At 33.5% G+C, this 12199-nt stretch overlaps 1 protein-coding gene across 13 annotated transcripts in view; it reads right to left on the bottom strand.

Moving 5' to 3' along the window:
* Positions 1-610: 610 nt before the first annotated feature.
* Positions 611-12199, bottom strand: part of LOC107160700 (putative ankyrin repeat domain-containing protein 19) — a 43345-nt gene continuing 31756 nt past the window's right edge. For 6 of the 13 annotated variants that reach the window (XM_048786955.1, XM_015507341.2, XM_015507340.2 and 3 more), the window contains one exon: positions 10235-11232. In XM_048786955.1, the coding sequence (XP_048642912.1) occupies positions 10941-11232 (292 nt within the window). In that variant the 3' untranslated portion in view covers positions 10235-10940. Of the gene's footprint in view, positions 1223-4308; positions 4343-6826; positions 7760-8376; positions 9456-9974; positions 10032-10234; positions 11233-12199 lie in introns of those variants that run through there. The other 7 variants (XR_007341895.1, XM_015507348.2, XM_015507346.2 and 4 more) reach the window with 6 other exon arrangements.

Consider the following 12199-nt stretch of genomic DNA (forward strand, 5'->3'; position numbering starts at 1 on the left):
AAAAAAAAAAAAAAAAAAAAAAATTAAAAATAAAGAATTTTTTTCATGTGTTTTTACTCATTTATTCATGTTCAAAAAATTAAGAAGCTATTTCCTTACATTTGAACCATATTGTAGCTGCTCCAGGATATATGCAAATATATTTATTAACCTTGACTAGCTTATTAAAATTTAAAAAGCTATTAAATGAATATTTAAATAACTAAGTAAAAAACGTCTAAAATATGAGATCTCAGAATGTGACATAAGCATTTGAATATTTTAAAACACTATGATACAAAAAATATAAAACTAAAGTCTTATCATATGGTTATTGAGAGTCTATGCTTCCAGTAGTGGTTATTATTTTTCACAAGACATCTATATTTCAATTAGATAAAGAGTTTTAAATATACTCTTAGTGGAAAGAGTCAGAAGGCATGAAGAAATCCCTTTTTAATGCAAACATTTTTATAATGTTATTATATTTTTGTACATTTATTTACTTAGTTTTATATGATGCTGAGGAGTGAACCCCTTGCCTCACAGTCCATACTAGGCAAGTACTGTATAACTGAGCTACAACTGCAGCCCCTAATCTAAACATTAATATACCTATTCTAAATTTGTATGTTTCCATAATTTCTAATGTTACTTTAGTGTAAAAATGGAGCCAAGGATAGAAATAATGAAAAAAGTCTCCTAGAAATATATTGAGTAAAATATAAAGGGTCTAAAAAAAAAAAAAACCTCTATCCAATGTGCCTTATTTATTTCAAATTAAAGGCATAAAAGAAATTTCATGATTCTACAAAAAATAATTTGGGCATGAATATTATAAATCATGTAAGTATGATTTAAAAGTCACACTAATGTAAATCTAACAAAAAATCCTTGACCAAATTTCCTATTGCTTCTGCAATAAGAAATTTATTCCTGATGCAATTTTTCTATCAATATGTATTTACCAGTACAATGTTTCTTCCATCCCCCACCAAACTAAACTCCTCAAGGGAACATTGGCATTTGTACAAGTTAAAAAATATCAACATAATTCTCTTAAAATGGTTTTGTCTGCATAAAATAGATCAGAAAACCATTGCTAAGTTTTAACACCTCAAAACCAAAAATTCAGAACAAGAAAATTAATTTCACAAAAGATCACTTTACCTTGTCATAATATTTATATTTGGCCTCATCCAAGGTGAGACAATGATCATCAGGATCAGTTTTATTAGAAATCCTGTAAAGCAAAAATGTATAATAAAGTAGTTGGATAGTATTTTTAATAAACTCTAGTAAAAACTTAGATTTAACTTTATTAAATTGTATTTCTTGACTGATATGATTAAAACATAACCTCTGTTTTATAAAGCTCTTTCTGCCTTCACTTTTTTTAAACTATGAGATATTCAATGATGGTAGTCTTAATTCCATTTCAGACTGACAGTGAATGTATTGGCAGAACTTGAGAATAAACTTATTCTCAGAAACTGCCTGTCTTGAAGGCTGAACTTAAAATCCAATTAATAGCTGCCACACACATCCACACACATCCACACACAAACACACACACTTTTTTTTTTAACCTTAAGTGGAACACCCATTTTATAACCCAAGACAAGGTAACAAGAAACAGTGCCTTCTCTCTTGGTTATCCATGGATCAAAGACTAAGTAAGGTAGTTTAAAATGGCGGTATTAGTTCTTCAGCATGGATATCACCTACTGAAAATACCCCATTGTGCAGCGTGTGGTGATGCATGCTTGTAATCACAGCAAATTGGGAGGTTGAGGCAGGAGCATTCAAGTTTGAAGACAGTCTCAGTGAATTAGTGAGGCCCCCAACAATTTGGTGACATTCTGTCTCAAAACCAAACATAAAATAATAGGGCTGGGGATGTGTCTCAGTGTTCAAGCACCCCTAGGTTTTGTCCCCATTGTAAAGAAGAAAAACAAAAACAAAAAGAAGACAGCAAAAGTGAGGCACTAAGCAACTCACTGAGACCCTATCTCTAAATAAAATTAAAGGTAGGGCTAGGGAAATGGCTCAGTAGGCAAATGCCCCTGAGTTCAATCCCTGATACCAGAAAAAAAGAAAGAAAGAAAAAAAGAAAAAGAAAACATGAAAGAAACCTTAAAAAAAAATTTGAACACTGAATGTTCAAAGTCAAGAAATGAATGTATATGTTGTTATTGAGAATACTTATTATAAATGTATTATGAATCCCACTTTATTCAAATCTACATAAACTAGCAAGCACCTATAACCTTTACAGGCCCTCAGATACCCAAGGGAAAAGATTGCTAGAAAAACAGAGTACTGGTAATCATACCTGTGTTTCCCTAAATATTATCTAAATATCCTCCTTCCTCTGGGATTCCACTCCCCATTCTCTCATCTGCAGGACTCAGTGGGACCCTCCAAACTTTAAACCTACATTGTATGAAGATGCAGATTCCTGATACAAGTTATACTCAAAGGACCAAGAGTCACAGTTCCTTCTGCTAGTGGGAAACAAACTGAATGGAGTCTCAGTCACAGGCCTTAGCATAAACATTTTACCAACTACCTAACTGAAGCTCTTCGATGACTTTGCCAGCCAATTATTTTCATGATCTACTATATGTGCACATAAGAAGGACATCAATGAGTTGAGAAAAGAAGTAGAGGAGAATGGACACTTGCTAGACTGTAGATCCATGTGTCCAACAAATTCTAGTCTCCTGGGTTTTTAGAGTCCCTAAGCCACTCTCAGATCTCTGAACTCTGGAGACTTTTCCCATGGCTCAAATGATATTAACATCTTTTTAAAAAAAAAAAAAAAACCTTGAATTTTGTCACTTCTTCCAGTTAAACAAACAAGAAAATAACAACCTATCAGGACTTCCTTCAAATCTTATTTTTAATAGGCCTTTCTAGACAGCTTCCAATATTCTATGTCCTTAATATCCATTTTGTGTTAATCAAACTGGTCATAAACCCCAAGGTTTTGGTCAATTTTCTACAACCCTTATTTCTAGTAAACACAGTGCTGTTTCTCTTCAGTTTTGCCCTTCCCTTTGTTAGTGTCACTCTGATACTCTATTACTGGGCTTACTTAGTAATCCCAGTCTTATCCACTTTAGTTGGGTTTCTACAGACACTCCCTAACCTGTTATGAACACATTTACTACACAATGATAATCAGGAAAAGTACTGAGTTAGCATGAAGGAACCTCAGTTTGAATCTTATTGCTATTCCTTTCTATATCCACAAAAGTCCCTTTCATATCTATACGTTTCAGGGTCATCATCATGACCATCATTTGGCCAGCATGTCAAATACATATTGAAGGGTGAGAGGGTACATTGATAGGTGAAAATTCCTTAAAATTCTTAAATTCTTTGAGCTTTTGATTCTGTCAATAGGAAAAAATGAATATTCAATTGACACAACTTTAAAAAAATAAAGAGAGCACAACAAAAAATAAAAATAAAAATTCAAGAAAAGATTTTAATCATAGAAAAAGAAAACAAGATTATAAAGAAAAAAGTCTTCATAAAGGTAAATAGGGGTAGTAGCCTGAAGGAAAATGTAGCTCTTGATTTATAAAACAGTTTATAAAAACAGAGGTCAAAGATACGTGGGGTAGAATACTGAAGGAAACCAAACTGGGAAATCAGGAAGTAGAGATATCAATTAAAATATTCTCCATATGGAGCCTTAATATATTTAATATAACATGGTTTACACAAAGGTATCCTTAACTTCAAGTAAAATGATTCCTTTCCAGGACTAGCCTGTTCTTGTTTATGAAGAAAACATGATACCACAGCTTTGTGAGATTTTTCCTAAAAATCTTTGATGTACAAAAAAAGAAATTTTTTTATCAGTGAAACTGTCAAAAATATCAGGACAAACTCTATACCCAGGCTTCGCAGGTAAATTATGAGTCAGAATTAACACACAACTGACTTTGACTTTCTGAATTGATGATACAGACCTGCTTCTTGATTCTAGTACAGCACTGGCATCAACCTACACAGTAGGGCAATACAATGGAGTTGTCAGCCAGGCAAGCTTACAGTAACTACAGGCCTGGTACTTATTAATTGTGGGAATATGGGACAATTAGTCAACTTCTATGAATGAGTGAGAACTGCTTAATTAGTAAATAACAGGTTATAATAGCACAGACACTTTCAAAGTCATTTCGATGACTTTAACAAACAAGTGTTAGATGCAATTGTCTATCCTAGACTGGAACACTCAAAAAATATTTGTTCCTTTCATCTTCATTCTATAATTAGCTACCATACAATTTTTTTTACTCTATAAAATCCTACCTTTTTAAATTGTCATCCGTAGAATCTTCATCCACTATTAAAGAAAAGAGTAAAATACATATTTAATCAACAATAGAAAATATAAAATATTAAAAGTGTATGAGTCTGATGCTTTTTTATAGAGTATTCTTCTAGGCCCATATATGGAGCCTTTTCTAGAATGAATATTAATTATATTTCTGATAGGCAATTAATGCATTAAGAACTCTTCAGTCCCATACTTTGCACTTTTTAAATGCAAGGAAGACGCATGGGATTTATCAAAATTTGATACCTAAAAGTAAAAGTAAACAGTCCCATGACTGTACTTTTATCTAAAAGTTACAAGATGGACAGAAAACAATATCATTAGCAGATTCAGGAGCATAGAGATGAAAGTGTCAAACAAATAGCATGATTTTTCTGGACTAATTGCAGTAGGAATAATTATCAGAGAATATTCTTAGGCTGTTATGATACACAATCGCTCCAGATTTTCAGTCAAAACTGCTCAGGTTAAAATGAAACCCTTTACCACAAGGAAGGTGGATGCATGGACAGTGTACTTTGCTGCATGGCAAAACTCAAGAAAACAGACCAGGAACTGGAATGCTTACATAGACATTCCAGGTTAAATATGAGGAGAGCTAAATAGAAATTGATATGTTAACCCTCACTAATCCTGTTCTGGTGAAGATATTATTCTCTTATTTCCAGATGCTTTCTCTCTTATGTGTCATATAAACAAGGCATTACCTCCAATGTGGGCAGTGAGGGGGGGGACACTAAAAAGATGAAATCCTTGAGAGTTTGTACATTCTGGTATATACTTTGTTGTCATAGGAAAACTTAGAAGTACTAGGGAGGTAGCAGCAAGTTGTCATGTAGAAATAGCTGATATGAGAAAGGATTAAAGTAAACTATTATGTTTTCAGAATGTGCCAACCATTGTCTCTCTGATGAGAAAAAAAGTCCTTTCCAATGCACTTAAATTATGAAACAAAACAATGTTACTCTTTTGGCATTTCCCCCAAGAGAAAATCTACTGATAGGATACAGAATGGAGCTTAATGGTAGTGTGTTGCATAGAATGCATGAATCCTGGGTTCGATTCCTAGAAGTGAAATAATAATAGTAATAAAAATAACAAAAATTTTAAAAGAATGTCAGTTCTGTTAAAATTAAATAGTCTGATTTCATACTCTTCTCTGAAAATATTAGAATTACTTTTTAGATTATTTGAAGTACGTCATTAATTTGTAATGGCAAAAACGTAAAGCATATAGTATGAATAAATCCGAAGGGGCTTATACAAAGAAGGGGACATAACTTTAGACAATGTTGGATTTGCTAAATTTAAAGCACTTATGAAATTATTTTACTCAATATACTACCTCAAGCATGTGGCAATGTAATTATTTTTTCTTTGTTTTTATTGGTTCTTTTAATTTAAACATTAGGATTCATTTTGATCAAATTCTACAGCTTCGTTTTTTCTTTTAAATTCAGTCCCCAGTAGATACCCTTTTTCTCCCCCCCCCCTTGCTTTGTTTCCTTTCATCTACTGTCCTGAACTGTTATTTATATCCTTTTTTAAAAAAAAAAATTAGTACCTTGGGGACATACATGTTGATGAGATTCAGTATGGGGCAGTCATAAATATACATAGCAAATTTCATTGAGATTCTGTTTTAGTCCGATTTTTTATTGCTGTGACTACAGGACCTGACCAGAACAATTATAGTGGGGAAAGAGTTTATTTGAAGGTTTAAGAGGTCTCTGTCAATAGACTGCCAACTCCATTCCCTGGGACTCCAGATGAGGCTGAACATCATGGTGGAAGAGTAAGGCATAGGGAAGCAGCTCACTTGTTGAACAGAAAGCAGAGAGAGACTCTACTCACCAGATATAAAATATCAAAGGCAAACCTCCATTGACACACATCCTTAGCCCCACTTTACCTGCCTTCAGTTACCACCCAGTTAATCCCATCAGGGGATTAATTCACTGACTGGGTTAAGACTCTCATAGCTCAATCATTTCCCCTCTAAACCTTCTTGCATTATATCACACATGAGCTTTTTGGGGACACCTCACATCCAAACCATCAAAGATTCATTCTGACAACTGAAGAGGAGATAATTTTAATTCATGTTTACTACTCTTTTTCAAGAAAGTTTTCCTATGGCAAGGCTGTAAAATACTTTTTGATGACCATTGTTATAAACTATGACTTCTTGAGATTGTCAGATTCCACTGAGACGATTTTATCTGGTCCCAGTAGAGTAGGATGTTACAGTTAGCACTGTGTTGTACAGCATGATCCAATTTTTTTTTCAATCCTTTTCATTATGTGGCAAATCTTTATAGACTTCCTGCTTTTTCTGCATGTAATCCATATGCCCTCATGTCCTATACTGGTGAACAAAAATTGGAAAACAAGGGCTATAAATGAAGCCCACTAATAGACAATGTGCCTATATCACATGATGTAATGTATTCAATCACTAGCACCACAAAAGAAAGAAAAACTAAAAAGTATTTTGTAAATGACTAGATTTAATTACGTTGGAACTTTAATATTTTAAATATACTATACTTTTCCAAATATAAGGTTACTCTGGAAAAAAATATTCCAGATATAATAGAGATAAGTAGTTGGAAGGGGTTACATGTGTGTTGAGGTGATTAGGAAGAAGATAAGCACAATAAAACATTTTGTTTCTGAAGCTACAACTATGAATACATGCTATTATCCATTTTTCTAAAAACCACAGTTGTATAGCACCAAGAAAGAATCCTAATATAAATTAAATATGTGAGTGATAATAATGTATAAGTGTAGGCTCATCATTGTTAGCAAGAGTATGCCCCTAGTAGTGGACATTGATAATGGAGGAGTACTGTGAAAGTAAAGGAAGTACAGAAGAAAATATCTTTGTACCTTCCATATTTTTCTGTGAATTTAAAACTATGTATTAGGGACCAAGGATATACCTCAGTGGTAGAGCACTTACCTGGATGCATAATGCCCTAGATTTGATTACAGTACTGAACACAAAAAGTTACTAGATAATAAAAAAAAAAAGATACTCACTGAGCTGACCATTAACAGTTAATAAGTATTATGGCAAGACAGTCACCTCCAAATTGGTGATAAAGATCAAAGCGATAGAATATGGCTATTCTCATAAGTTGAAGAAATTGAAAATACACAAATGAATAATTTAATTACATATTTATGCAAAAAATAGTTTAAAAATGCCACAGAGTATTTCACCTCATTTTAATGAGACAACTCATTTTTAGTGACACAAATAACTAATTTTTATTTACTAAATACATTCAACTTATAGAAAAAAATATTAGAAAATACATTTGCTCTTTGGAACAATCTCAATTCACATTCACATTTTGGGTAGATACTGGAGTTCAGACATTTGCCACATCCCTGGGCACAGAGACTATAGTTCTTTTTTTTTTTTTTTGAGAGAGAGAGAGAGAAAATTTTAATTTTTTTTTTTTCTTTCAGTTTTTGGCGGACACAACATCTTTGTTTGTATGTGGTGGTGAGGATCGAACCTGGGCCGCACGCTTGCCAGGCAAGCGCGCTACCGCTTGAGCCACATCCCCAGCCCACACAGACTATAGTTCTACAGGCAGAATATATGACTTTCTGGCACAACCCTCATAATGCCAAAGCTCTGCAGGTATGAAGGGCTTGCTGCTATGCAGGCATTGACAATTGCCCTGGGCAAAACTAGGACAGTGTGTGCACATACAACTCATGTAGAAGAAATTCTTGACTAGATTTTGCTTTGTGTTTCTTTCTTTTTAATTATTACTTTGTCATTTTGTTTCATTACTTTTATCTTATTGTCATAATTTAATAGAATTTTTAAATTTTCTTCTAATTTCTCATTTTTCCTTTTTTTAAAATTAATTTTACTTTTATGAACCTTTAACAATTTAGTAGATCCTAAATATTTTATCCTTTTCTTCTCTGTTGTTACTGGTGTTTTTTGTTTTGTTTTTTTTTTTTTTTTGATTGTTTCTGTATACCTATATCTAGTTTGCCTTCATGCTGTATTATTGTTGTTTGTCTTCTTCCATCTGCATTGGGGATCCAGCCCCATTCCTTGAACACATTGGCAGGTACTTTGCAACTTCTAAAACCCACAGCAAAGGTAAGAAAAAATGCATCATACTTTCCACCGAAGACGTACATTCCCACTTATAACTTGGCAGGTACTTCAAGTCAAATAACAGGGTAAATAAAAGCCCCCAGCTGACATGTACCCATGTTGGTATGGATCGAATGTACTATAATCCAGTGTTTGGCAGCCACCCTCATAGCATGAGCAGGTAGGTGAAACAACTCTGTTTACAGAGTTCTGCAGGTATGAAGTCTGCACCAAGCAGCACCTCAGCCTAGGTTGTTGGAGGCCATGACCATGTCAAGATGGTGCCTGGCAGTTTGCCAGGAGGAGTGGCTTGTGAGGCAATGCCACTGAGTCATCAAGATGGTGGGGACTCCTTATTGGCTGATTGCTGTATCTGTAGGGGAGCAATGCTATGATTGGATGATGCTGATTGAGTCATGCTTTATGTAAATCAGTTAGATATATATACTTCTGCTGTTCTACAATAAAGCAGTTACCTTCAGTTACCTTCAGTTACCGCTTCAACCTTCAGTTGCTTGTCACCTCTCAGTTACTTTGCCCAGCTGGACTGTGGCACTAGGTCTCTCCCGTGCCTTTGCAGACAGAAAATTATTGACAAGGCTACAGTAATGACCACAAAAAATGCAGCCCACATAATCCACTGCCTACATCATGTGACTCCATTCTCACAAGATTGACAAAGAAAGTTGGTCCTTCAGGCTATGATAGTACAAACTGTGACAAAATCCATGAATCACAGTCAGGTAAAACATAAAAGTCTATAATACAAAGTCTATAATTTGGAAATAATCTTGACAAAATAAACCAATAGCCCAGGATACATCATCAAGAGAAGGTTATTTCCTAAGAAGACTCTCACATAAATGTGGAAGAAACATACATCCCCACAGATGCACAAAATTTAGCACAAATATAAGATGAACAAGTAAGGTAACATGGATCCTCCAAAAGTTCATAACTCCCTAGCAACTGATTCCAATGACACTGCAGTAGACAAAATGCCAGAAAAAGGATTTAAAAAGATTAAAAATAATGTATGAATTCAAAAATGATACAAATAGAAGATAAATAAAGTAATAAAAACTTTACAAGGCATTAGAGAACAGTGCAAAAATAGAGCTTCCGAAAAGAAATCAAACAGCAATCTTGGAAATAAATAGCTTAATATTTCAAATTTAAAAAAAATAAATCTAAGTTTCAATCATAGACTAGATTAATCAGAAGAAAAAATGTCAGAGTTGGAAGGCAATGATGAATGTCACGTTTAGTTAGTTATGACAACAAAAAGAAGAAGAAACAGAATATACAAAGTCCTTGGTACCTGATTTATAGACTAAACTCATGAATTATGAACATAGACAATGGTGTATTAGTACAGGCTTATAGGCAATGCAATTTATTTGGAGAAAAAAATAGCAGAAAATTTCTTAAATTTTTTGAATGTTATGGATGTCCTTGGGGCTGGGGATGTGGCTCAAGCGGTAGCACACTGGCCTGGCATGCGGCCCGGGTTCAATCCTCAGCACCACATACAAACAAAGATGTTGTGTCTGCCAAAAACTAAAAAAAAAAAACCCAAAAATATGAATGTTATGGATGTCCAGATACAGGAAGCATTTAGAACACCAAATGGACATGACCAGAATAGAACTTCTCCACGTTCGTTTATAAAAATTGCCAAAAGTACATTGCAAGATGTAAAAAAGGCCAAAGCACTTATAGAATAAACTCATAAGAAGAACATAAGAGTTATCAACAGAAACTTTGAAGGCCAGGGAACATGAAATGGTATATTTCAAGCCTTTAAGAGAAAAGAAAGAAACAAAGACAAAAACTTAAGATGGATGGAAAGGCTGGCTATTATGTTAAGCAGAATAAGTCAGAAACATAAATCAAATATCACATTCTCTATAACATGTGCAATTTGAAAACAAATTAAGAATGACTAGGAAATGGAAAAGGGGTTATTAGGGAAGAGGGAAGGTAACAAGGGATGAAAAAATGAAGGGACAGATAGAAATGGAAGTAGGGAAAGTGGTTTGGGATTCAAGTACTATTTACATATGTATGGAAATATCACTGTAAAATCCACGAATTTGTATACACAGTAAGAGTTGATATCTATAGTAAAAATAGAACATCTGTTTTTATTACAAGTCCACTTTGCTACAATGTCATTATATAGGAAAGACAACATGCTAATTTGAATTTTTTTACTTATTTATGCACATAAATATAAGATTTCAGGGGCCAAGATTAAGTTAGCCTAAAATTACTTCAGACAATATCATTTCAGATTATAAATTTCCTACAATTAATGGCTTAAATAATCATGAATTCTAGATTATTAATAAAAATATTAAGAACAATATGAATGTAACACATTAATTTCTCCACTGCTCCTTAGCAGTCCAAACTTTCTTACTCTTATTTATTTACTTAGGTACCAGGAATTGAGCCCAGGAGAGCTTAACCACTCACAGACATCCCAGTCCTTTTGTAATTTTTGAGAAAGTGTCTTGCTAAGTTGCTTAGGGCCTTGCTAAATTGCTGAGGTTGACTTTGAACTTGCAGTCCTCTTGCCTCAGCCTCCTGAGCCACCCGATTACAGGCTTGCCAACACTGCACCTGGCATACTCTTACTTTTCTTATATAAGCCATGAATACCATGATTAATTCACTTTCAGAAGTCTTACCTGGGTTGATATTTTCAGGATGTTTAGATTCTACTTTCATATATTGAAGAATTAATTCCTTCAGGCTATAGATAAAAAATGAATCAAATTAGCATTTTAATATTGGTATAAAAACAATAACCAAACATTCAATATATAATAGTATTTTAAACAATATTAGATCTTATATCAGAACTTTATAATATGCACTTCAAATTTGTAAGCCCAGACATTTTATTAACTTGACAATTATTTGTAAATTGTTTGGTTTTCTTTTGTTTTTGAGATGGGATTTCACAATGATGCACAGGCTAGTCTGGAATTCCTTGGTTCAAGGAATTCTCCTGCCTCATTCTCTCCCCCAAGTAGCTGTGGTAAATACACATGCCATTGCACTCATAAGCTTATATTAAGAAAACAAAGTAAGATAAAATGATCATGAATTGAGAACAATATAGGTAAGTATATTAACTGATATAGCTAGAACTCAGAAAATGTCATGTAAATAATAGCTCTTTCTTCTTGCACAATTAATTTCTCTTAAAATTAAGGGCTTCTTCTAAAAAATAAGGGTTGTACCACTTTAGTTTACAAAGTTGTTAGGAAGACTCTATGAGGTAATATTAAAACACGTCAAAAGAAATAGGAAAATAATGGCATAATTTGATCTTTTTAGTCAACTATAATTGGAATCCCAAATAAACCAATGTGTATTCTTCACAGGTTCTAATATTCAAGTGTTGAAATTACTGAAAAATGCTTTTGAGTTCTAATTTTGGTTATTGATTGTAGTCTTTTTTGTGCTTTATGTCTCAGGGCAAATTAGACATTAAATAATTTATAACAATTTATTTTTAAGTATCATATCTCTTTAGAGAATATATTCATCCCCTATTGTGAAACTAATCAATAACACCAAAAATGGGAAATTAACCAATGCCAAGAATTGGCTTGGACTGCTACTATTTCTTCTCCACCTAATTGAAAAGAATCAATGGATAATTTTTAGAGGAAGCTAAATCTCCATGTCGACCTCTAACTGACTTGGAAGAC

Source organism: Marmota marmota, unplaced genomic scaffold (assembly GCF_001458135.2).
Source record: "Marmota marmota marmota unplaced genomic scaffold, marMar, whole genome shotgun sequence".
NCBI lineage: Eukaryota > Metazoa > Chordata > Mammalia > Rodentia > Sciuridae > Marmota > Marmota marmota.